Below are 27,874 nucleotides of genomic sequence, written 5' to 3' on the forward strand. Positions count from 1 at the left end.
CTGCCTGCAGCAGTAGTAGATTCGCCAACTTTAAGGGCATTTAAGTGGTCATTGGATAGACATATGGATGAAAATGGAATAGTGTAGGTCAGATGGTTTCACAGGTCGGCGCAACATCGAGGGCCGAAGGGCCTGTACTGCGCTGTAATGTTCTAATTCTAATTCTAGGAGGAGGCAGTAAAATGAATATTTGAAGAGATAAAAGTGGAGGTGGAAAAATCAATAATAATAAAACCAGTTTATCATTCTGTGATTATAGCTCCATTCAGACATGGACAAAGGAGAAGGTTCAGTCAGATACATCCTCTCTGGTGATGGAGCTGGCACTGTTTTCACTATTGATGACAACACTGGAGACATTCATGCAGTACAGAGACTGGATCGGGAGGAGAGAACTCACTACACCTTACGTGCACAGGCCTTGAACAGATGGACTGGGAGACCAATGGAGCCAGAATCTGAATTCATCATCAAGATCCAGGATATCAACGACAATGAACCAAAGTTTCTCGATGGACCTTATGTAGCCAGTGTTCCTGAAATGTCCCCGATGGGTAAGAATCAATTTAGTGACAGCTTCTTCAAACAAGGTGGTAATTTTAGAACATTCCTGCATGTTATTCCTATTGCAGTTGCTGTGTCAGCTGTGGCTCAGTTGGTAGCACTCTTGCCTCTGAGGGAGAAGTTTGTGGGTTGGAGTTCCACTCCAGGACTTGAGCACAAAAATCAAGACTAACACTCCAGCTCTGTCTCTCGAAATAGACATTAATCTGAGGCCCTGTCTTGAATGGATGTAAAAGGTCTTCCAACTCTTGCAGAGAAGAGCTGGTGAGTTAACCCCAGTGTCCTGACCAATATTTATCCCTCCATTAACATTACAAAAAAGCATATTATCTGGTCATTACTGCAAGACTGTTTGTGGGATATTGCTGTGTGCAAATTGGCTACTACATTATAACAGTGACTACATTTCAAAAGTACTTCATTAGCTGTAAAGCGCTTTGGAACTTCCTGTAATTGGGTAAGGCACTTTTTAAATGCAAGCTTTTCTTTCATCTAATATCATAAAATCCAGCACATAACACACACAGTTGTGTCTCTTTATGGGCTTTGCAAGTATACGTCTCTGTTGTGACGGTTGGTTCAACTTGCACAAGTGAGGCTTTTCCTTTTAACTGAACTGCAGCTGCTCATACAAGTCTGATTACAGACTTTTAATGCTGAAAAAACACTGCCAGATATTTTGCAAAAATTCTAAAAAAAATAGCTTGCACTTCAATAGCATTTTTCATGACCACCAGACAACTCAAAGCACTTTACAGCCAATGAAGTGCTTCTGAAGTGTAGTCGTTGTTGTAATGTAGGAAGCACTGCAGCTAATTTGCACACAGCAAGCTCCCACAAACAGCAATGTGATAATGACCATTATTCTGTATCTGTGTTAGTGATGTTGATTGTGGGATAAATATTGGCCAGGACATGGGGAGAACTCCCCTGCTCTTCTTCAAAAGAGTGCTATGGGATCTTTTACATTCACTTGAGCAAACAGATGGAGCCTCAGTTTAGCATCTCATCTGAAAGACAGCACAGTACTCCCACAATACTACAGTAGAGTGCCAGCCTAGATTTTTGTGGTCAAATCTCCAGAGTGGGACTTGAACCCAGAGCCGTGTGATGCAGAGGCAGGAATACTACCAACAGAGCCGCAGAACACATTCACATAATAGCAACACATGATGGCGATTTTTAATATGCCAGCAATTACATTCATATGTCAGATGTATTGTCATTGCATAAGTTGCAAAATGATTTCATACAAATATTAAAGATAACAAAGCAGCTTTTAAGAAACTTTACCCAAAGTGTTTGATAATAATGACTCTTCAATTGATATGTGCTTTTTTTTTAAACTGTCTTCTTGGTGATGTGGTAACGGTACTTAAAAGACAAAGAAAGTCTTTGAATCAAAGTAATCCCTCCTTTATAGCAGATAATAAACTTAACGGGTATTTCCTTATTTTTAAAACATACTTTTTTAATCACTCTCATTACCAGTCCGATGATTTCAATAAAGGGACCACCTCATACATCCTGGAGTAGCTCCATTACAAACAACAAGGGGCATGACATCCATCTGGCTTTTAGCTTGGGCTTCCAAGCAGCTTTGGAAGGGCCCACACACCGATCTGTTGTCCCACTTACTCTCCCGACTCCAGGATGCATTGAGGCATCTCCATAATTGATGCTGCAGGAACACTAGTCAAGTGTCTCCATGTCCGTGATAAAAATTGATATTTTTTTCCAGCCTAAAAAGAAACTACTGCAACAATTGTTAACAAAAGAAGTGTTTTGAACCAAAAGTACTGCCCAAGACTTTCCTTTGCCTTTAAGAGAAATACAGTAGCTTATGATTTGTGGCTATGAGTAAAACATTACAATTTGACACCCCTGTTTACTGACTATTGTCTACCATGGCTAATTCCCTAAATTTGTTGCTAGGAATGCTGCACCTACTGCACTAGTGTTTTGTGTATGATTTCCTGATCTGAAGTGAGTGAGCGACTGAAGCCACTTTCACTCTGTTTACAAACTGAGCTCAGTCCAGCTACAAAAGGATGGCCACTTGAAGGAAATAGACTTGCAGGGCTACAGGGCTTGAACAGGGAATTGAGACTGACTGTTAGCTCCGCGCAGAGCCGGCATGGACCCGATGGGCCGAATGGCCTCCTTCTGTGCTGTAAACGACTCGATGACTCTAAGATACTGATGCCATTCATGTTGTTGTTACGGCCTTCTCTCTCTGGCTGCATTTCCTGTGGCGTGCCCCGTTTATCAATGAAAGTACTTCAGTCTGTCTGTTAATAGAGTCAGGCAGTTATTACCTGCCTAAGCCAAATGCAGTGGGATTTCTCTCATTTATATTCTGACCAGTGCTCTAGCATAATGCAATAAAGAGCTGATAGTGTAAGGTCTACAACAGATATTTTTAGAGCTGATTTTAGCATCTGGTTACAATCCCATTACTTTGTGGTGCTGAAATCTGAATATACAAAGCAAGTTCGATATTCACACTGAGAAAATTACAATGCAACAATCCCAACAGTATAAATAAATCTGAGGAATATTAAACACAGTCTGTGGGAAGAGCCCATATAATCCCACTTTATAATAAATCTGCTCTTCTCCTGCCACATGCAGTAAAATAAAAGTTTAAATCGTTCAGCATCGCTGCACCTCAAATGATATCATTTGCTGCCCATCAGCTGGCAAAAGAAAACAGCAAAAAATTTAATATTGCCTCCTTCCTCTCAAAAAAACCCACTTGCATTTGTTATGTAGAAGATCAGAGGTTAGGGTTAGAATTAGGGGTCGGAGACCATTAACCCCTTCACTCTGAAGTTCTGAAATGATTCAGTGATATCCGTGTTGGTGACAGCGGTTATGTTTTATTAAGTATAAATAAGACTTGACACGTGCTAATGTCTGCGCAGTCATATCAAAGTGCAACAGCATTACCATTACAGCCTGAATAGAAGTGCCATCTCCACATGACTATCCCCAGTCGCCATGCCCCAGGCACTGTCATGTGTCAATGTGGTTGGGGTCTGCAACTCATCCTGAAAGGGTGGTGGAGGCAGAAACCCTCATATCATTTAAAAAAAACACCTTGGATACGCATTTGAGGTGCTGTAACCTACAGGGCTATTGACCAAGAGCTGGAAAGTGGGATTAAGCTGGATAGCTCGTTTTTGGACAGCACAGACACGATGGGCCAAGTGGCCTCCTTCTGGGCCATAATTTTTCCATCTTTCTATGTTTTCTAACTCTGGGGCCATTAAACCTCCTACAATTTTTTCAAAATGTGCAGCTTTTCTGGCACATACAAGATCCACACACAATGGGGGTAATTTTGAATTTGTGTAATGATGTATTCAATGGAAGTAAAAATGGAGAGATAGGTAAAATGGGCGTCCGATTCGCAATTAACCACTTGGCACAATCGCAAGAAGACAAAACCCCCCCCCAACAAGTTTCTTAAACTTGCAAGAATGAAAAACTGTACAAGCTGTTCTATTTCCAATGGGACAAAGCCATACTTGTCTCTCATCTCTATGCAGGTACGTCTGTAATACAGCTCACAGCGAGTGACGCTGATGACCCCACGTATGGAAACAGTGCTCGAGTGGTGTACAGCATCCTGCAGGGACAGCCATACTTTTCAGTGGAAGCCAGGACAGGTACACAACAACTTTCTCATCTTAGTTCTCATGTCCAAAGGAGCTGTGGGCAGCTAATTGTGTATTTACTTTACTGGTGGATTTATGATCTCTTAAAGTTAATCCTGGGTTTCTTTACTTCATTACCAAACATCTCCATAAACTCCTCTCCCAGCCTCATCTCTAACACCACACATTGTTAAGATCTGACATGCACTAACTGAAAGAATGGTTCAACCAGATTCCCTAGAAACTTTCAAAAGGCATTTAGACATGTACTTGAAGGGAACGAATTTGCAGGGTTATCGTGAGAAAGCTGACATGCAGGATTAAATTGGACTGCTCTTTCAAAGAGGCATGACGGGCAGAACGGCCTCCTGTGCTGTAAAGTTTTCTGGTTGATCTTATAACAAGTGTGAAGATTTCTTTACATCAGCAAACGTTTATATTCTCAGAATCACAGAATTGTTACAGTGCATGAGGAGGTCGTTTGGCCCATCGTGTCCCCACTGGCTTTCTGAAAGAGCAATTCACTCATTCCCCCACCTTCTCCCCATAACCCTGCACACTCTTCCTTTTCATATAACTGTCTAATTCCCTTTTGAATGTTTCAATTGAACCTGCCTCCACCACATTCCCAGGCAGCGCATTCCAGATCTTAACCACTCATTGGGTGAAAAAGTTTTTCCTCATGTCACTTTTGCTTCTCCTACCCCTACCAAATACTTTAAATCTGTGCCCTCTCGTTCTTGATCCTTTCACGAGTGGGAACAGTTTCTCTCTATCTACTCTCCCTCATGATTTTGAATACCTCTATCAAATCACCTCTTCTCCAAGAGAAACAGTCCTAACTTCTCCAATCTATCTTCATAACTGAAATTCCTCATCCCTGGAACCATTCTTGTGAATCTTTTCTGGACTCTGTCCAATGCCCTCACATCCTTCCTAAAGTGCGGCGTCCATAACTTATTCCATTTATAGAAATGGAACGTGAAGGAGGTCCCAGCACACACACATGGGCATCACACCAACCCAAAAAACATCTGTTTACATCTACCCTTTACTTCGCATACCCCCGCTTTGCTCTCTTTCTTTCTACTTGTGCAGTTACATTTTCCTTCATATCATACGCCTTAATTTTTTAATAAGTCTTTCATGTAACACTTTATCAAATACTTTCTACAAATCCATATATAATAAAATATCCATTGCATTCCCTTCATCGTGATAACCTGATTTTCTCAAAAAAGATTAAATCAAGTTTACCATTTTATTTTGAAGCCTAAAGGAATCTTGAGCAGTTTATAATGTTCAGGATCTAAGAATTCCTTCACTATCACACCTGAAACAGCTCAGAGTGGTAGCAGAAAAGGTGGGGAATTAAGACAGTGAGGTCTGCAGCCGTACTCCCACCCAATTGCTGTCTCCCTTTCCCTGCTCTTTCCCACATCCACCCTATTGTCAACACCAACAGGCCTTGGCTATTTTCCTGCTTACCACCAACCACTCCAGACACCACTGAGAGAAACAGAGAAGCGGTAAGTCCGAAACTAGTGGTTAGTAAACACTCAAAATCACTGTCTAGAGGTAATAGGCCTCTTCTCCCTCCATAGGAGGACCAACAGATTTACTGCTTTAGGCCTCATGCTGAGTCAAGGTCTAAAACAAATTGTGCCTTTATTCCCTTCAAAACCTCACTGTTTCTTCAGGTACTGTAGCATTGCCAGAATCTTCTACCAGGGCAGTGGCGGGTGCCCTTTTGAGAACAGGGATCCCACCTGCATGTCAAACGAGTCCAGCCGCAGGTCAAAGTGATCAGGGTTACAGTGCAGACAAGGCAGCAGATGGAGAAAGCGCAGGCCCACGCCTACCCCAACAACAAGAGAGAAATCCAACTCTCAATCAATGTCGACTTCATTGTCAGGATTCAAAAATTTTTAGCAAAACAAATGGGAAACTCCTAACTTGTGAAATCTTCCAATTTTATTGCTTTTTAATGAAAGCAAGGGTTAGATTAAAAATATATAAATCCATCCCAAGAAACTAGCTGCAGGGCCTGATGAATACGGCAGGACTATGTTTGAATAAATGACAGCAGCAGTGGCATATGCAGTGAGGAATATATTCAGTTCACAAGTCAATCCAACATATCCCCAACACCAGTCAATTCCCTTGTTCAATAATTTTAATACTTGGATGCTGTTTATTTTCTGATTATTTCAAATCTAAACACTTCAAAATGAAACTAGAATTTATCAGATAGTCTAGCTTTAAATAACAACTTTAGTTACTTTGATGGCAATCGTCAAATTTAATCCCAAAGGAGATTCACCGTAAAATAAAATGAATTGTGTCTTTCTGTAATGTGCGTTGCTGCTAATCTGTTTTTTGTTCAGACAGATTCTACCAGTGGTATTGGTGCCCCCTGCTGATTATTTCTCAAAATACAGTAAATAATTAATCTGTTTTATTTCTCCAGGTATCATCAGGACGGCTCTATCAAACATGGACCGAGAGGTTAAGGATGGATATCAAGTGGTTGTACAAGCAAAGGACATGGGTGGACAAATGGGAGGATTATCAGGGACAACAACTGTAAACATCACACTCACAGATGTCAACGACAATCCTCCCAGATTCCCTCAAAGTGAGTACCAGCATCATTAGATCAGCTGCTTCAGTTGCAATATGCTTTTTGCTAAGAAGTTACATAGAATTTCCAGCACAGCAACGGGCTTGACAATCCAACTGGTCCATGTGTTCAGGCCCCACATGAGCCTCTGCTCAACTTACTTCATCACCCCGCCCATCACTGTATCCTTCTGTTCCTTTCTACCTCATGTACTTATCTAACTTCCCCATTATGTCTTCTTCAGTAAATGGCATTAGATAGCATTCAGCCAATCTGTTGTCACAATCAGGCTGGCCATTGCAATCTTCCCTCTCAGTTCTCAAACAAGAAGGCAAAAGAGAGACCTCAGGGCATCCCGAAGTGCTTTACAGTCAATGTGGAAAGTAAGGGCAGAATTGTCCTGGCCCCGGAGGTGGGGGACCAGGAAAAGCAAGGGGGCCGTGTATGGACAGCTCCCGGATGCACACCCGCCACCGGGCAGGCTGCATGCGGATTGGCTGTCAGCTTAATGGAGGCGGCCTCCTTATGGCAGGCTGAGGGGAGCCATCTGAACCAAAGGCTCCGTGTCTCAAAGACAGGGCCGCTGGGAGCAAAGGCTGCACCTGCGGCCCAAACACTACCGCCGGAGGGGTTTCTCCTCCAATCAGAGGGGCCTGCCTGCTTGGGGCCCCTAAAAAAATATACTAATTGTCACTCCTCTGAGAGTAGCTCCATGTCGAGGCACCCTCGTGTTCTGTTACCTACCTCAGCAGCACTCACCTCTCTTGGGGGGACTGCCGGGACTCTACAGCTACTGGCCCTGTGATTGGGCCAGCGGCCTCAGGAGCCCGCCTACTGTCCTTAATTGGGCAATTAGGAGGTCGCCTCCCGGAAAATTGCCACCCTGGTCTGACTCCCGGGAAATGTGGCTTCAGAACTCCCATTTGGTCCCAATGTCGGGGTCCCGACATCTACAGGAAAATCCTGCCCTAAATTCTATTCTACCCGTTCAGGCGGAAGTTAAAAATCCCACAGGCATTATTCAAAGTAGGTTACTGATCCTTCCTGAATGCACACAATTAAAAACAGATTAACTGGTCTCATGGCTGATGTATTTGTTCACCAAACAACATCAAAGAGTAATGGTGTAAAGCACTTTAAGACGTCAACATGAAAGTTGGCAGGTGAACACTGTAATAGAACCTCATTCCACATTCATCGCAGATTATATAAATATTTCTTCTGAAGTCAGTCTTACAAATTTATTCACAAGGACTTTGTATTTCTACTGAAGGCAATCTTTCAAAGTTTAATTGATCATAAAACAATAGATTTTTTTATTAGGTAGGGGCATCAACGGACATGGAGCTAAGCGGGCTGGGAGTCATGGTCTAGATGGAGTTGGCATGCAGATCAGCCATGATGTAAAGCAATGGTGGAACAGGCTTGAGGGGCTAAATGGCCTCCTCCTGTTCCTATGCTCTTAGGAATGTGCTTGAAAAGGCTGCAGATTTTTGGTCATGTTATACTTGTAGCACTGGCCATTTTTTATGCTTCATATTAGTATTTAGTTGTAAATGATTATATAAGCGTAAGACTTGAGTCTGTGCAATATCCACCATTCTGAAATGAGAATATATTAAATCCAGTGAGCAAATTTCCACAGTTAGAGTATTTGCGAATGTTGAGGTATAAATCTCTGAGAAAGACACATTATGGAAACGTTCAATCCATTGATAGAGAAGGTGGTTCCCCAAAACCCAAATTAGTAAAACAGAGAAGGATTAACTGTTGTTCTTTTACTGAGTGAAACCCAGGGAGTGGTTTGGAACTGCATTATAACCTCTACTGAATTAAATATACCTACAATTTCATGTCGATGCTAAAGCAGTCTTGTGGATCATTTATCTTTCAAGCGTCTTTATTGATTAACAATTGGGAAACTTTTGTAAGTTCCAAACATTATGACATGATTGACATGACGTGTATCAGTGTGCAGAATTGTGTTACGTGCTTGCAACACCATCCCATTGAAGTGCTTACACAATTGTTTCAACTGTTCATTGGCCTTCCAAACGCAATGATCTTTAAAAAAATAAGTGGCTAAGCAAAAAGGTGCCTCCGGATGATTCCTTCACAACTCTGTGATAATTTCCTAAGCGATGTGAAGGTGACACTGGTCATGAGTTGTGTGCGCTAGGTCTGTTCCTCTATTAACTCGTGGAGAAACTATAATTGACAATGTTTCATTGGTCACACAGCTTGCACTTCCCAAAGGGAACCTATAAATCCTGAATGGTAATGACTACCTCCTGGTAGTTTGTACTCAGTGTCCACACAGCAATCATTTCAGAAGCACTCTGAATACCAAACAACTTAACAATAGCAGTAACACTTGTAATGTTCCCACTGTAATGAGCCTAATGGTGCACTAATTGCAGTGTTGCAGCTTTAGAACAGCTGCTCTTAATCTGCTCTGTGCATTGTACAGCATCCCAGAAACTGGCAGGGATTTAAAAATCATATAAAAATGTAATTCTATTTACACTTCAATTGGATACAACTTTTCAACTTAAAACACAAGAGATTTTAACTTCAGAACACTAGGCGAATGGAAAAAATGCTGGCCTTCCCAGTGAAGCTCACGTCCCATGAAAGAATTTAAAAAAAGAAACAAGAAAATAATTTTTGGCTCTACAAGACAGACCCTTTTGATTAACCTTGCTCTAAAAAAGGACAAAGGAGCAGAATTCCAGAGTTGAGGTGAAAGTGACTGCCCTCAACATCAACAACAAGAACAATAACTTATATCTATATAGCACCTTTAACATAATAAAACATCCGAAGGCGCCTCACAGGAGCATTATAAAATAATATGACACTGAGCCACATAAGGACATATTAAGTCAAATGACCAAAAGCTTGGTCAAAGAGTTAGGTTTTAAAGAGTGTCTTGAAGGAGGAAAGCGAGGAGGAGAGGTGTGGGAGGGAATTCCAGAACTTAAGGCCAAGGCAACTGAAGGCACAGACGCCAGTGATGGAGCGATTAAAATCAGGGATGTTCAAGAGACCAGAATTACATGAGTATAGATACCTCGGACAAGTATGGAGCTGTCGGAGATTACAGAGATAGGGAAGTGGCGAGGCCATGGAGGGATTTGAAAAGATGGATGAAAATTTTAAAATCAAGACGTTGCTTGATTGGAAGCCAATGTAGGTCAGCAAGCACTAGGGTGATAGGGGTGAACGGGACAGAGTGAGTTAGGACACAGGCAGCAGAGTTTTGAATGACCTCAAGTTTATGGAAGGTAGAATGTGGGAGACCAGCCAGGAGTGCGACGGAATAATCGAGTCTAGAGGTAGCAAAGACATAAATGAGGGTTTCAGCAACAGATAAGCTGAGACAGGGATGAAGTTGGGCAATGTTATGGAGGTGGAAAAAGATGGTTTTAGTGATGCTGTGACTATGTGGTTGGAAGCTCATCTCAGGGTCAAATATGACACCAAGGTTACGAACATTCTGGTTTAGTCTCAGACAGTTGCCAGTGAGTGGAATGGAGTCTGTAGCTAGGGAACTGAGTTTGGAGCAGGGATTTCTGTCTTCCTACTATTTAATTGGAGGATATTTGTGCTCATCCAGTAATGGATGTCAGATAATAATTCTGATAATTTAGCAACATTGAAGGAGTCAAGAGAGGTGGTAATAAAAACAGAAAGTGTTTGAAAAACTCAGCAGGTCTGGCAGCATCTGTGGAGAGAGAAGCAGAGTTAACGTTTCAGGTCAGTGACCTTTCATCAGAACTGACAACGGTTAGGAATGTAATATGTTTTAAACAAGTAAAGTGGTGGTGGGGGGAAAAGAGAACAAAAGGGAAGATGTGTGATAGGACAGAGGGCCGGAGAGATTAACTGACAAGGTCATGGGACAAAGGCAAAGAGAATGTGCTCATGGTGTGATGCAAGACAAAGCATTAGTGCAGAGGGAGTGTTAATGACAGAATAACGAGCAGCCCTAGCCAAAAACACAAACATGAATAAACAGTAGGCAGGCACACAGTTTAAAAAAAGGAACAAAATAAAATAAAATAAAAATCAGAACATGACTGGCCCTTTTTTATTTTTGTTTTGTTTTGTTTTATTTTATTTTATTTTGTTCCTTTTTTTAACCATGTGCCTGCCTACTTTTTTCATGTTTGTGCTTTTGGCTAGGGCTGCTCGTTATTCTGTCATTAACACTCCCTCTGCACGAATGCTTTGTCTTTCATCACACCATGAGCACACTCTCTTTACCTTTGTCCCATGACCTTGCCAGTTAATCTCTCTGGCCCTCTGTTATATCACTTTTGTTTTTCTTCCACCCAACTGCAACCTCCCTCCACGCCCCTTTCACTTGCTCAAAGCCTATTACACTTCTAACCTTTGCCAGTTCTGATGAAAGGTCACAGACCTGAAACGTTAACTCTGCATCTCTCTCCACAGATTCTGCCAGACCTGCTGAGTTTTTCCAGCATTTTCTGTTTTTATTTCAGATTTCCAGCATCCGCAGTATTTTGCTTTTATTCAAGAGAGGTGGTGTGGAGGTTGAGCTGAGTGTCATCAGTGCACACGTGAAAACTAATGTTGTGCTTTCGGATGATGCCATCGAGCGGCAGCATGAAGATGAGAAATAGGAGGGGGCCAAGGACAGATCCTTGGGGGACACCAGAGGTAACGGTGCGGGAGTGGGAAAAAAAATCATTGCAGGTGATACTCTGGCTGTGATTGGATTGATAAGAATGAAACCAAGCAAGAGCAGTCCCAACCAGCTGGACAACAGTGGAGAGGCATTGGAGGAGGATTGTGTGGTCAACCATGTCAAAGGCAGCAGACAGGTTGAGAATTATGAGGAGGGATACTTTACCTTTGTCACAGTCATATAGGATGTCATTTGTGACTTTGATTAGAGCCATCCTGGTACTTTGGCAGGAGCACCGTTTGAGCAAGAGGGGCATCAAGGAGCCCTAGAAAAATTGAAGTCAGTGGGAATCGGGGTAAAACTCTCCACTGGTTGGAGTCATACCTAGCACAAAGGAAGATGGTTGCGGTTGTTGGAGGCTAATCATCTCTACCACAGGACATTGCTGCAGGGGTTCCTCAGGGTAATGTCCTAGGCCCCACCATCTTCAATTGCTTCATCAATTGCATTCCTTCCATCATAAGGTCAGATGTGGGGATGTTTGCTGATGATTGCATAGTGTTCAGTACCATTCACATCCCCCCAGATACTGAAGCAGTCTATGCTTGCATGCAGCAAGACTTGGTCAACATTCGGGCTTGGGTTGATAAGCAGTAAGTAGCATTCGTGCCTCACAAGTACCAGGCAATGACCATCTCCAACAAGAGAGAATCTAACCATCTCCCCTTGACATTCAACGGCATTACCATTGCTGAATCCCCCACCATCAACATCCTGGGTGTTACCACTGATCAGAAACTTAACTGGAGTAGCCATATAAATACCGTGTCTACAAGGGCAGGTCAGAGGCCAGGAATTCTGTGGCGACTAACTCACCTCCTGACTCCCCAAAGCCTGTCCACCATGTACGAGGCACAAGTCAGGAGTGTGATGGAATACTCTCCACTTGCCTCGATAAGTGCAGCTCCAATAACACACAAGAAGCTCAACACCATCCAGGACAAAGCAGCCCACTTGATCGACACCCCGTCCACCACCTTAAACACTCAGTCCCTCCATCACCGGCAGCAGTGTGTACCATCTACAAGATGCACTGCAGCAACTTGCCAAGGCTCCTTTGACAGCACCTTCCAAACCCGCGACCTCTACCACCAAGAAGGACAAGAGCAGCAGATGCATGGGAACACCACCACCTGCAAGTTCCCTTCCAAGCCACACACCATCCTGACTTGGAACTATATCGCCATTCCTTCACTGTCGCTGGGTTAAATATTTGGAACTCCCTCCCTAACAGCACTGTGGGTATACCTACACCGCAAAGATTGCAGTGGTACAGGATGGCAGCTCACCAACCTCTCAAGGGCAATTAGGGATGGACAATGAGTGCTGGCCGAGCCAGCTCACATCCGATGAACAAATAAAAAAAAAGTGAACAGCCTCATGATGCTACTGTGCAGTGGCTCCAGCACTTGAATGTTTCCCTCGTGTCTCAGCAGTCAGTACGCAGTACTGTAGGTGTGGGCTGACCAGAGCACTGCACAGTTTAATCAGGTAAGTTCTGGATTTTTTTTTTGTAGAAGCCTGCTTCTTCTCTGCTGGACATCACAAGAATGATCTGGACCACTGGCTCCCCAGGATCCCCATCTTTCACCCACACCAGCAGTTACCTTCCTGGTGGCTGGGGAAGCCTGAAATTGGGAGGCCTCAGTTGAGCGAGCTGAATTGGAATGCACATTTGGTGCCTCACAGCCTGTTGACTGGATGTTACTGAGGATTGTGCCTCAAAATCACAAGCACATCTTCACCATGGTATGGACAACTGCCCACCTCACTCTGCCAGTCGCACAACAGTCACAATCAATCCCCAAGTTTCATTCAACTTCATCCTTAGCTTTCAATACCACTGATGGAGTATCCTTAATGCTTATGCTTTCATCCAAAATGCAGCTTAAACTCCATCCCTCAATTACCTGCCCACATAGTTAGTTTGTTGAACTCACTCTACAATCTTTGACCTCTTGAAAAGGAGACAGATAAAAGAAAAAGACAGAAAAAGTTTTTTAAAACTTTTTAAAAATCTTATTAATATTCTTCTGATGGATTGAGAGTCCACACTTGTAAAATTATTTTGTCAAGGTCAGAGAGGTCATTCGCAGTAACTATCACTTGTTATGCCAATCAAAAATCACTTACTCTTGATTGCAACAGCCCTAATTTTTTCAGCTGTTCTAGTGCAGAGCTCATGGCAGAGAACCCCAAATTCATGTGCTGCAGTCATTTCAGTGCCAGGTTTTTTGGCGAGGACTGTAACAGTGCATCCTGTGGAGTAACAGGGTAACTCTGGACTTCCATGTTTAAATGCGCATGTGCAGATGGCAGAATTTGCTGTCCAATTTATCATAAAATAACAGCAAGCACTGATAAATTCACTGTTATTATTACAGCAATATCCTGGGCAATTTTCTTTTCAGTTTGACTATGCAATTATGGTATAATGCACCAGTTCCTCATTAATTAACATAATGAGTAAAAAAAACCCCAGCTATTTCTCGTCAGTTTTCGCTAATGTTCATTAATCTACTTTCGGAGGGGAGGAATAATCAGAGTGGTAATAACAACAACATGTATTTATATAGCATTATTGATGTACAAACTGGGCTTGATGCTGACTTTAGTTGCCTGAAGTGGTACATGTTCTATCCCCAGTAATAACATTCATCTCCTTGTTGAGGACAAAATCCATGAACAAAACATGTTCCCATGTCTGACACTCTGGTAAAATATTTCAGCAGCTAATAGTTTGCAAGCATAGATAGATGACAGAAGCCAAGAAATTACTTTCAGCAGTAATAGCCGAAAAACGCTTAATATGGTGTTACTTTGACTGTATTTCCACACAAGTCTTAACCCATTTATTTTAAGAAGGTTCACATTTTCTATTAAACTAGGAGACATTTGCTTGCTAATAGTCCCAAACAATAATATCTAAGCCATAATAGTTCCCCATAGAGTTGAAAAATGGTCATTTAGAAATAATAACTTGCGTTTAACATTGGAAAATGTCCTCAAGTGCTTTATAGAGGTGCTTAGCAATCTAAACTTAGCTGTCTCCTCACGATAATTGCAGCAGTAAAAATAAATCGGGGCCGCGTTGAAAGGGCATTACTGGGATGTTTACGTCTTTTGTCAATGTCTAAATGCCTTCGAAAGGGGAAAGGGACAGAATGGACCGAGATTCGAGTTTTCTTTCAATGCCACTAGGGGGAAAGCTGCTGCTCTTGCTCACTCCAGGTTTCCTCGAATCAGCTCTTAACTCGAACCTAAATGCCGGCTTTATGGTATTTACTCAGGAGAGGGACAAAACTTTGTTCCATAAATAAAACATTATTTCGTGCCAATTTGTAAGGGCCCATTAAGTTTGATGAGTACTTTCTCTTAAAGTTATAAATTCAAATTGTAGGAGCAGACATCTCCAAACGATGAAACAAAGTGCAGCATCTTTACAAGAGTGCAAAGTTTACTAGTTGTCTGTTTAACTAGAAAACCTTTCACAGTAAGTTTATGTGTGTGTTTTTTTTTTATCCCCGCTCAGAGCTGTATCAGATGAGCGTGATGGAGTCTGCGATGGTGGGCTCAGCAGTGGGAAGAATTTTAGCTAAAGATGCAGATGAGGGCTTAAATGCCGAGCTCAGTTACAGCTTCATCGATGGTGATGGGATGAATGTATTTGACATTGTCGCAGATAATAGCAACCAAGTTGGGATCATCATATTAAAGCAGGTAAGGACTGTCTGAAGTACAACTATAGTGTAATGCACAATGTAGTGGCAGAGTCTGGAGCTCTAATCTACTGTGCAATGGTCTGACAAAAACAACTGACAAAAACAACTTGTATTTATATAGTGCCTGTATTGTAATAAAACATCCCAAAGTGCTTCACAGGAGCATTATAAAGCAAAATTTGACACTGAGCCACATAAGGAGATATTAGGGCATTTGGCTAAAAGCTTGGTCGAAGAGGTAGGTCTTAAGGAGCGTCTTAAAGGAGGAAAGAGAGGTGGAGAGGTTTAGGAAAGGAATTTCAGAGTTTAGGGCCCAGGCAGCTGAAGGCACGGCTGATAATGGTGGACCAATTAAAATGAGGGGTGCTCAAGAGTCCAGAATTAGAGGAGCGTAGATATCTCGGAGGGTAGTGGGTCTGGAGGAGATGATAGAAATAGGGAGGGGAGAGATCATGGAGGGATTTGAAAACAAGGATGAGAATTTTAAAATTGAACTGTTGCTTAACTGGGAGCCAATGTAGGTCAGCGAGCACGGGGGGTGATCGGGGAACGAGACTTGGCCCAAGTAAGGGCACAGGCAGCAGAGCTTTGGATGACCTCACGTTTATGGAGGGCAGAATGTGGGAGGCTGACCAGGAGAGAATTAGAATAGTTAAGTCTAGTGGTAACAAAGGTAAGAATGAGGAATCTAACACCAGATGAGCAAAGGCAGAGGCAAAGTTGGGCAATGTTATGGAGGTGGAAATAGGCAGTCTTAGTGATGGAGCAGAAATGTGGTCAGCAGCTCATTTTAGGCTCAAATATGACAGCAAGGTTGCAAGCAGTTTGATTCAGCCTCAGTTGGTAGTTGGAGTTGGTAGCTAGGGAACGGAGTTTGTGGTAGAGGCCTGCTACCCGACCCGATCCCGATGGAACCTGACGACATGTGTCGGGTTTGGGTCGGGTCAGGCCCATCTTCAGGGTACGGCTTTCGGGCTCGGGTCGGGTCGGGCCGAGTCCAGGTGGAGTCGGGTCAGGTCGGGCCGGACACAAACGGTAAGTGCTCTGCTGGTAAGTATTGAAATTTAAAAACTTACCTGAGCTGGGAGTCCGTGACGAAACTGAGTCTGTGCAGTGAGCAAGTGATGTCACTATGACGTCATCGCGCATGCGCTGCAGCTTCGTGGAGCTTCCCAGTCAGAAGGTAAGTCAAGGAATGGTCGGGTCAGGTCGAGTCGGGGTGGGTTTGGGTCGGGTCGGACTCGGGGCAAAATCGGAGGGACCCGGGCCGGGTCGGGCTTGGGTCCGCTGTGGTTCAGTCGGGTTCGTGTCGGGTTCGCTCTTCCCGACCTGAGCAGGCCTCTAGTTTGTGGTGGGGACTGGAAACAATGGCTTCCGTTTCCCAATATTTAGTTGGAGGAAATTTCTGCACATCCAGTACTGGATGGCGAATAAGCAGTTTGATAATTCAGCAACAGTGAGCGAGTCGAGAGAGGTGGTGGTCAGGTAGAGCTGGGTGTCATCAGTGTGCATGTGAAAACGTAGCGCTGTGTTTTGGATGATGTTGCCAAGGGGCAGCAGGTAGATGAGAAATAGGAGGGAGCCAAGGACAGATTCTTGGGGGTCACCAGAGGTAATGGTGTGGGAGCAGGAAGAGAGCGATTTCAGGTGATTCTCTGGCTACCATTATATAGATAAGAATGGAGCCAGGTGAGAGCAGTCCCAGTCAACTGGATGATGGTATATATATTCGTATGGCTGGAAAGCAATTATAGTTCGATGTCAAGCTTAACAATACATTCAAAGGCTTAGCTGATGCTATGTGAATGGTTGTGATGTCACCAGGAATGGATCTCTCAGGGGAGAAATTCAGTATGTGGGTGATGGTCTGACTGGGATGGCCACAGTCACAGTTTGAGTTGGTCCTCATGCTCCAGTTGTGGCCCAGATGGCCACATCTTCCCCGCCCCGTCCTCAAGCGGTTGAGGGTTGCTCAGATTTTCTGTGCAAGGTTGAAACCTGGGACTTCACCACTCGGGTCAGTTATCAGGCTGTAGTTGGTGATGTTAGCAGTCAACCAGGAGGTACACCATCGAGAGGTGGGGCTGTCGGCGGTTTTTAGGGTGTGAAGTGTGTTCCAGTAGGGGGTACAAGATTTCAGGCGAGTGGGTGGGTTTTTTTGAGGTCCTGTATCAATGGGAATGCTTTGTTAGCTGTCATCCAGTGGTGTTCTTTGAGGAGAATGTTTTCCTTCCGGACATCAAGAGGTTCATTGGATGATGTTTGAGAAGCGTTGAAGAAGGATAGTGTGGTCAGTGATATCAATGGCTGCAGACAGGTCGAGAAGGACAAGGAGGAATAGTTTACCTTTGTCACGTTCACACAGGATGTCATTTGTGGTTTTGATACAAGTCGTTTTGTTACTGTGGCGTGAACACAAATTCATGTTCGCAATCCACTTCTCAGTGGCTTTCTGATCACATCCTGCTATCAGCAGAAAATCCAACAACAACAATAACAAGCATTCACCCCTGTGTTCTCTGACCTACATTATCAACCTTCTGACTTTGCTGTGGAGTTAAAAACAGCACAGTAGAAGATCTATGTTTCCATTTTGACTTGAAGCACCATTTGTGGGAAAATTGGGAAGAACAGATCATTGCAGTTGACAGTCTCAGTGCCTGTGTTCACCACTTTACTGAACTGCAGCAATAGAATTTCCAGGGGACAAGTGACAGACTTTTAAAATATTTAAAATCTCATCCTTGTTTTCAACTGCCTCCTTGACCATAAAGGCATGGCGAGTCAAAGAGACTTCGCAGTTGGCAGGAAAAAAGACAGAAGTGCAAGGGGAGAGCCAACTGTGTAACAGCCCCGGCAAACAAATTTCTCTGCAGCACCTGTGGAAGAGTCTGTCACTCTAGAATTGGCCTTTATAGCCACTCCAGGCGCTGCTTCACAAACCACTGACCACCTCCAGGCGCTTACCCATTGTCTCTCGAGACAAGGAGGCCAAAAAAAGAAAGGAAAATCTCATCCTTGTTTGCAAATGCCTCCTTGGCCTTATCCCTTCCCATCTTTGCAACCTCCACCAGCCCCACAAACCTCCAAGATCTCTAGCTTCTTCCAATCAGACCTATTGAACAACCCTAATTTTAAACGTTTGACCATTGGTGGCCGTGCTTTCAGCTGCCGAGGCCCGTAGCTCTGGAATGCCTTCCATAAACCTCTCTGCCTCGCTACCCTCCTTTAAGATGCTCTGACCAAGTTATAGTACCGCCCTTTGTGATAACATTCCTGTGAAGAGGCTTGGGACATTTTACTATATTAAAGATGCTATATAAATCCAAGTTATTGTTGTTGCTGTTTATATAGTGCCTATTAATGAAGTAAAATGTCCCACAGCGTTTCACAGGAGCGTTATCAAACAAAATTTGACACAGAGACACATAAGGAGATATTGGGACAGGTGACCTAAAGCTTGGTCAAAGAGGTAGCTTTTAAGGAGAAGTGGTGAAGCAGAGATGCTCAGGGAGAGAATTCCAGAGCTTAGGGCCTCAGCAGCTGAAGGCATTGCCAGCAATGGTGGCAGAGATTAAAATCGTGGGATACTGAACAGGCCTGAATTAGAGGAGTGCAGATATTGCTACAGGTTGTAGGACTGGAAGAGATAGGAAGGAGTGAGGCCAAGGAGCCTGTTCCTCAGAGAAGGAGAGGAAATGAGTAAATAAAATGTGCAGTATTGGCTGAGGCATGTTCACTGCTCTGTGAAATTGTGCCTGGAAAAGGAAGAGTTAATAAGTGGGAGGTTGCCTTCCAAGGGAAACAACACACTGTTTTCAGGCTCCTGATAATTGTTTGAGCAGAACATATATAAAAAGAACACAACCACCTCAATCTGTTTTGCTTGTTCTGTCCAATTCGAGTTAAATACACATTGATTTCACTGGGTAAGCTATAGACCATTGGTTCATAAAAATAAAATTCTATCAACAAGTTATTTCTGTGATATTGAAGCCCAGAGCTTCATTTTAAAAATATTTGCTGGTTTTTCCAATTTTGCACAATCCAAAGTGCATCTTTGGATGTTAAATCACCCCTCCATCACCCACAGCCACGTTGAATGGCGGGAGTGTATTTGTGCAAACAATAAGAAATATATTGCATGGGGCTTATGACCACCATTGGCCATCGGCAAGCTGGCATAACTTAAGTGCAAGATCCTGCCTGTTATGTTTCCTCTAACTCCCTAACACCAATGTTGTACAGAGCATAACCAACACCTTGCAAATGTCTGTTCACACAGTGAAAAATTCAGTAAATAGGTTCGTGGCTTTGATAAACAAAATGATCATGGAAATCATTAACCACTTCATCACAAAGAGCACAGAAAGGAATCTCTACCCAATGGTGTCAGAATCGAACTTGGCCCTTCAGACTGAAGAGTCCTGTACACTTCAGGCCATAGAGTGTCAAACCAATTGAGCATTGCAAAACTTACTGGCCTACAAATTTGGCCATGCAGCAGCCTTTTTCTGGGCATTAGCTGTCCTACTAAGCAACCATTATGGCATGCAGGAAGAGCGCGCACATTTCTGGCTACCATTGGTGCTCCACCAGCCATATTGGTGAAGGGGGACAACATTAGGCAGGCAGGGTCTGTGCCTGAAGCAGACATGAGGCACTTTGCAATGCCACTGGGCCAATGTAAAATAGAGCTTCTTGAATGGTACTCTTTGACCTGTTCACCTGATTCACCATGCACATTGATGCTGAACCAGCTCTGAAATCTGCTCTTCACGTGGAGCTTCTGTGCAATGGGGATAGTAGCATGGTGGTTATGTTACTGGATTAGTAATCCAGAGGCCTGGACAGCTGGGGGAATTTAAATTCAATTAATTAAATAACTCTTGAATTAAAAAGCTACTTTCAGTTATGGTGGCCATGATACCCCTGGATTGTTGTTTAAAAACCCATCTGGATCACTGATGCCCTTTCGGGAAGGAAATCTGCTGGCCGACATGTAACTCCAGACCCACAGCAATATGGTTGATTCTTAACTGCTTGCTGAAATGACCTAGCAAGCCTATTAAGAATGGACAATAAATGCTGGCCTTGCCAGTGATGCCCACATCCTGTGAGTAAAAAAAAATCTCCCCTCTCCCCCCACCCCCCATTACTTACCCTGTGCTAGCATTTTCACACACACTTCACTGTTCTCAGAATAATAGCACCTTGTCATAGAGTCGTAGAGTTATACAGCACAGAAACAGCCCCTTCGGCCCATCGTGTCTGTGCCGGCGATCAAGCACCTATCTATCCTAATCCCATTTTCCAGCACTTGGTCCATAACCTTGTATGCTCTGGTGTTTCAAGTGCTCATCTAAATACTTCTTAAATGTTGTGAGGGTTCCTACCTCTACCACCCCTTCAGGCAGTGCGTTCCAGATTCCAGCCACCCTCAGGGTGAAATTTGTTTTCCTCAAATCCCCTCTAAACCTCCTGCTCCTTGCCTTAAATCTATGCCCCCTGGTTATTGATCCCTCCACTAAGGGAAAAAGTTTCTTCCTATCTATCCTATCAATGCCCCTCATAATTTTGTATACCTCAACCAGGTCCCCCCTCAGCCTTCTCTGCTCTAAGGAAAACAACTCTAGCCTATACAGTCTCTCCTCATAGCTGAAATGCTCCAGCCCAGGCAACATCCTGGTGAATCTCCTCTGCACCCTCTCCAATGCAATCACATTCTTCCTATAGTGCAGTGACCAGAACTGTACACTGTACTCCAGCTAACTAGCATTTTATACAGCTCCATCATAACCTCTCTGCTCTTATATTCTATGCCTTGGCTAATAAAGGCAAGTATCCCATATGCCTTCCTAACCACCTTATCTACCTGTGCTGCTGCCTTCAGTGATCTGTGGACAAGTACCCCAAGGTCCCTCTGACCCTCTGTACTTCCTAGGGTCCTACCATCCATTGTGTATTCCCTTGCCTTGTTAGTCCTCCCAAAAGCATCACCTCACACTTCTCAGGATTAAATTCCATTTGCCACTGCTCTGCCCATCTTACCAGCCCATCGATATCGTCCTGTAATCTAAGGCTTTCCTCCTCACTATTTATGACACCACCAATTTTCGTATCATCTGTGAATTTACTGATCATACCTCCTATATTCATGTCGAAATCATTAATGTACACTACAAACAGCAAGGATCCCATGACCGATCCCTGTGGTACACCACTGGTTACAGGCTTTCACTCACAAAAACAACCCTTGACCATCACCCTCTGCTTCCTGCCACTAAGCCAATTTTGGATTCAATTTGCCAAATTGCCCTGGATCCCAAGGGGACCTTCTTAACCAATCTCCTATGTGGGACCTTATCAAAAGCCTTACTGAAGTCCATGTAGACCACATCAACTGCCTTACCCTCATCTACACATCTAGTCACCTCCTCGAAAAAATTCAATCAAGTTTGTTAGACACGATCTCCCCCTGACAAAGCCATGCTGACTATCCCTGATTAATCCCTGCCTCTCCAAGTGGAAATTAATCCTGTCCCTCAGAATTTTTTCCAATAGTTTCCCTACCGCTGATGTTAGACTCACCAGCCTGTAATTACCTGGTTTATCCCTGCTACCCTTCTTGAATAATGATACCACGTTCACTGTCCTCCAGTCCTCTGGCACCTCTCCTGTGGCTAGAGAGGATTTGAAAATTTGTGTCAGAGCCCCTGCTCTCTCCTCCCTTGCCTCACATAACAGCCTGGGAAAGATCTCATCTGGGCCTGGGGATTTATCCACTTCTAAGCCCGCTAAAACAACTAATATTTCCTCCCTTTCAATGCTAATTTGTTCAAGTATATCACAATCACCCTCCCTGATCTCTACACCTACATCGTCCTTCTCTATAGTGAACACGGATGAAAAGTAATAATTTAAAACCTCACCTATGTCCTCCGGCTCCACACACAGATTGCCACTTTGGTCCCTAATGAGCCCTACTCTTTCGCTGGTTATCCTCCTGCCCTTAATATACTCATAAAATGCCTTGGGATTTTCCTTTATCTTGCCCACCAGTGTCCTTCCAGGTGGTAGAGGTTGTAGGTTTGGGAGCTGCTGTTGAAGAAACACAATGTCCCATCTCCTTCAGTGAGCGACATTTTGTTCTTCTGAGTGGCCAGGGGAGAGACAGAAAACATTAAGAGAGAAAGGGAAAGATAAAGTCGGGTAAAGAAGTATAGGGAAGCTAGGAGTATGATCTACAGCAAATTTGAAGATATTTATAGGCTGTTTTTACAAAACAAACCCCCAAAATGCTTTTCAAAACAAGTACAATTAATTTATTAAGAGTTGTGTAAATGTTTAGCTGGTACATTTCATGCTATCGGGTATAGAGGGTAATAAAACTGTCCTTGATGGTGGCACTATGTGAACCTTGTAACCATTGGAAATACCAGCCTGTTATTTTCCAGCTGAAATGCAGCAGGTTTTGCTCTTCAATTGTTAATCTCTACAAGGGAATTAGCTCTGTAGCATGTACAGGTTCTAAACCAATTGACTTTCATGAGATTGTGATGTCTGTTGCGCTTACTAGAAATGTAAATCACCAATTGTTCTTTGCACCCAGACTCCTTTTGTCCTTCTCTGCCACTGTAACTTTTGGCGGAAAGTCCATTTACAATGGCAGAACAGCAGAGGCTCCAAGTAGATCAACAGAATCATGCCGAGGATCTGGCTTTATGTGTTCCAGAAATAAACATTCCTCGAGAAGCATCTCTCTCACGTGGGAGACTGGGAATCTTTTCCCCACGTTTGATTTTTATTTTATCTGAGTCTATCGTCAAATATTATCATTCGAGACCCTTTTGCCTTGCACCACCATCCCTTTGTCATTTAATCTCTCCGGCCTTCCGCCCAATCGCAGGCCTTCCCTTTTGTTCTTTTTCTAACCCTCCCCCCTTTCAATTGCTTCAAATCTATCGCATTTCTCATGTTTCCCAGATCTGATGAAAGGTCATCGACTTGAAACGTTAACTCAGTTTCTCTCTCCAAAGATGCTGCCTGACCTGCTAAGTATTTCCTGCATTTTCTGTTTTTATTTCAGATTTCCAGCATCTGCAATATTTAGTTTTTGTATCATCGATCAGTTCCCAGCTGCAGTATTGTGTTCAGTTATGGGCACCACACATTAGGAAGGATGGCAAGGGCCTGGAGAGGGTACAGAGGAGATTTACTAGAACAAGGGGCACTTATAGGGAGAGACTGGTGAAACTGGAATAAAAACAAGAAATGCTGGAAATGCTCAGCAGGTCTGACAGCATCTGTGGCGAGAGAAGCAGAGTTAACGTTTCAGGTCTGTGACCCTTCATCAGAACTGGCGAAGGTTAGAAAAGAACTGGGTTTTAAGCAAATGAAGGTGGGAGGGTGGGGTTGTTGGGGAAGAGAACAAAAGGGAAGGTGTGTGATAGGACAGAGGTCAGGAGAGATTAAATAGCAAAACAGTCCTGGGACAAAGGCAAAGAGTGTGTTAACGCTTGTGTTGAAAGACAAAGCATTAGTCCAGAGAGAGTGTTAATAGCAGAATAATGTGCAGCTCTGCCTACATGAAAAGCAGGCACATGATTAAAAAATAAAACAAAATTTAAAAAAATTAAAATATTAGAAAAGGCCAGTCATGCTCTGAAGTTATTGAACTCAATGTTCAGTCCGCAAGGCTGTAGAGTGCCTAATCAAAAGATCAGACGCCGCTCCTCGAGCTTGCTTTGATGTTCACTGGAACACTGGAGCAGGCCAAAGGCAGAAATGTGGGCATGAGAGCAGGAGGCGGGGGGGGGAGTGTGGGTTGTTGAAATGGCAAGTGACCCTGAGCTTCCAGTCGCTTGCCATTTCAACACCCAACCCCCTGCTCTCATGCCCACATGTATGTCTTTGGCCTGCTCCAGTGTTCCAGTGAACATCAAGGCAAGCTCGAGGAGCAGCACTTGATCTTTTGATTCGGCACTCTACAGCCTTGCGGACTGAACATTGAGTTCAATAACTTCAGAGCATGACTGGCCTTTTAAAATATTTTTTAATTTTATTTTTTAACCATGTGCCTGTTTTTCATATAGACAGAGCTGCTCATTATTCTGCCATTAACACTCTCTCTGGACTAATGCTTTGTCTTTCAACACAAGCATTAATACACTCTTTTCCTTTGTCCCAGGACAGCTTTGTTATTTAATCTCTCCTGCCCTCTGCCCTATCACACATCTTCCCTTTTGTTCTCTTCCCCACCAACCCCACCCTCCCAAACCCCCTTCATTTGCTTAAAACCTAATTCTTTTCTAACCTTTGCCAATTCTGATGAAAGGTCACAGACCAGAAAACGTTAACTCTGCTTCTGTCTCCACAGATGCAGCCAGACCTGCTGAGTATTTACAGCCCTTTCTGTTTTTATTTCCAATTTCCAGCATCTGCAGTATTTTGCTTTTATTATACTGGAGAAACAGGAGCTCTCTTTAGAGCAGAGAAGGTTAAGGGGACTCTTATTGGAGATGTTCAAAATTAAGAGGGGTTTTGATAGAGTAAATAAGAAGAAACTGCTTCCAATGGAAGGAAGGTTAGTAACCAGAGGACACAGATTTAAGATAATTGTAAAAGAACCAGAAGAGATAACGAGAGTCATTTTTACACAATGAGTTGTTGTGATCTGGAATGCACTGCCTGAAAGGATGGTAATAATAGATTCAGTAGTAACTTTCAAAAGGAAATTGGATACTCAAAACTGGAACGTTTGCAGGGCTGTGGACAAAGAGCAGGAGCTCTTTCAAAGCGCTCGCATAGGCACGAGGGGCTGAATGGCCTCCTTCTCTGCTGTAACGATATTGTGATTATAATAACAGCAACTTATATTTATATTGTGCCTTTAATGTAATAACATCTCCCAAGGTGCTTCACAGGAACGTTATAAAACAAAATTTGACACTGAGCCACATAAGGAAATGTTAGGTCAGATGACGAAAAGCTTGGTCAAAGAGATAGATTTTAAGAAGGAAAAGGAGGAAGGAGAGGTAGAGAGGTGAAGAGATTTAGGGAGGAATTCCAGAGCTTAAGGCCCAGGCAGCTGAACGCAAACCCGTCAATGGTGGGGCGATTAAAATCGGGGATGCTCAAGAGGCCAGAATTAGAGGAGTGCAGATATCTCGAAGGGTTGTGAGCCTGGAGGAGATTACAGAGATAGGGAGGGGGTTCAAGGCCATGGAGGGATTTTCAAACAAGGATGAGAATTTTAAAATCAAGGTGTTGCTTGACCAGGAGCCAATGCAGGTCAGTGAGCACAGCGATGATGGAGAACGGGACTTGGTGCGAGTTAGACATGGGCAGCAGAGTTTCAGATGACCTCAAGTTTATGGAGGGTCAAATGTAGGAGACCAGAATTAGACTAGTCAAGTCTAGAGGTAACTAAGCCAGGAATGAGAGTTTCAACGGTAGGTGAGCTGAGACGGGCGAATTCGGGCAATGTTACGGAGAAATAAATTCCTAACGTGTGATTATTTATCCCTCGGTTCCGCCCTCTCTAGCCATTAGATTTTGAAACTAAGGACAGCTACACGTTGACTGTGGAGGGAACCAACACCCATGTGGACCTGCGGTTTTTAAACTTTGGTCCATTCCGGGATACGACCAGGGTGCTCCTGGCTGTTGAGGACGTGGATGAGCCGCCACAGTTTGAAACGGCCTTCTACCTGGTGGAAGTGTATGAAGATGTCACAGTCGGCACCACTATCCAAACAGTTTCGGCAAGAGACCCAGATGCAGCCAATAACTCGATCAGGTATGAAGTAACTTTGCCAATGAGCCTCAGTACCCAAACTCGAAAGACATTGGACTCTTATCTCAGGAAGGGCACCATTGAATCAACACTAACATCCCAACTGCTAGGGTTCCCCCAATAACGGATCCATCAAGTCTTGCCAACCCTTGAAAGCTGTTTAGTACCACAAATCCAGTGCATAAGCCACACCATCAAGAATGTTTTATAGCTTGGAAATACAATTTATGGACCAGCACATTTCCCACTTTACTGATTGGCCAGAAGGCTTAAAAATCTTTAGTTTGATCAATGCACAGATTGGCTTTGGTATGAAAGTTTGGTTGCATAATGTCTGAATCTGTTTATACATTCCCTCTGCCATATTTGTGGCATATCTCCAGGGCCTTTATATTTAATACTGCATTTTTGCTGCAGATTTCTTCCTCCCTATTTACTCCCATGCTGTACAGCACAGAGGATGTAAATAATGATCTACATCTCTATCACTGTCTAGAGCAGTACATCTGTGTTAGTTGAAGGACCCCTTTTCAAATGGATCAGTAATCATGGACCACCATCTAAATTATAATACTATATAATGAGCATAATATGAAAGTGCTGTGTGAAAAGGGTGTTTTAAGAAAACAGGTAATTACTATTGTAATGCACTCAGTGCTCCTCCATATGTACTCCCCTCCTAGGTGGGCCTAATAGCCCACTCTGCACTGCACATGTGAAAGCCTCGCTCCACTCCTGCATCCCAGCTCATACTTCCATACTATTTCATGGATCCCCCTGGAAAGTATACAGTGCCCCAGGGGGTCCACAGACACTGGTTTGAAAACCACTGCCCTCGAGCATGTACCATAAAGTCTGAAACAGAAAAGCATCTGGCAATTGCCCAACACACTCTTCTCTGGGTAACTGGGACAATGAGATGGATGTGGGGGCAAAGGGATGTAGTTGACTGTTCTTAACGATAAAGAAAGCAAATGGCTTTGGGACAATGACAGCTGAAGATCTCGATGTAGACATGTCTCCACTTCCGTATTTAATAAAACCGGTACAAGTACTGTGCGTTCCCACAGTCATCGGAATCCGAAGCATCAAGAAAGAAAGGTTGTGTAAACAATCCCAGGCTGTCGCAAATTGTTCTTGAAAGCCGTGTACTTTTTCTTCGTAAAGTGCTGGCTAATTTCTGGGTTTTACAGCAATCTCTGGTCCTTGGCTCAGACAGTTTCACCAGTTTCAACATACCTGTTACTTTTGTTGCCATAAAAGGTCCATCATGCGCCTAACAGGTTTACATCCCTACATCTTCCTGTGCTGCTTTCTGATTAATGTGAAACAATACTTGACCAAGGTTGTTCACCACCAGCTTCTCAAGGGCAATTAGTGATGGGCAATAAATGCTGGCCTTGCCAGTGATGCCCACATCCTGTGAATAAATAAAAAAACTCAATGGTTCGCGACAGTATCCCCCTTTTCCAGGTAGCTTGACACATTGCATAATGTTGTCAAGCTTTTCCCCCTCTGATTCTGAGGAGTTTAGATGTTATCGAAGAGGCAGATGTTCCAATCTTCACAGATTATGATCCAATGGCTTCTAGGAGGATGGTTGGAGAACTGGAGTCACCATAGTCCAACTGATGGTATTGATATTGTCCTCAATAGTTGGCTCCGGTTAGGTATTGTTCTGAATTCATACTCAACTTCAACCAATGGTTGGCCTGTGACAAACCCAACTTAGTGAAGAATTCTCCCCAGCCAGCAACACAAACATAATGTCCTACAAGATGGGATATTGTT

The 27,874-nt window shown here is 43.4% G+C and overlaps 1 protein-coding gene across 2 annotated transcripts in view; it reads left to right on the forward strand.

Annotated features, from left to right (window-relative positions):
• Window positions 1-259: 259 nt before the first annotated feature.
• LOC137381355 (cadherin-20-like) overlaps window positions 260-27,874 on the forward strand; it is a 52,936-nt gene continuing 25,321 nt past the window's right edge. The window contains exons 1-4 of one of the 2 annotated variants that reach the window (XM_068053820.1): window positions 260-554; window positions 6,697-6,864; window positions 15,096-15,283; window positions 25,833-26,086. In XM_068053820.1, coding sequence (XP_067909921.1) covers window positions 272-554; window positions 6,697-6,864; window positions 15,096-15,283; window positions 25,833-26,086 — 893 coding nt within the window. In that variant the 5' untranslated portion in view covers window positions 260-271. Of the gene's footprint in view, window positions 555-6,696; window positions 6,865-15,095; window positions 15,284-25,832; window positions 26,087-27,874 lie in introns of those variants that run through there. The other variant, XR_010977149.1, reaches the window with a different exon arrangement.

This window comes from Heterodontus francisci, chromosome 2, assembly GCF_036365525.1.
Source record: "Heterodontus francisci isolate sHetFra1 chromosome 2, sHetFra1.hap1, whole genome shotgun sequence".
Classification (NCBI taxonomy): domain Eukaryota; kingdom Metazoa; phylum Chordata; class Chondrichthyes; order Heterodontiformes; family Heterodontidae; genus Heterodontus; species Heterodontus francisci.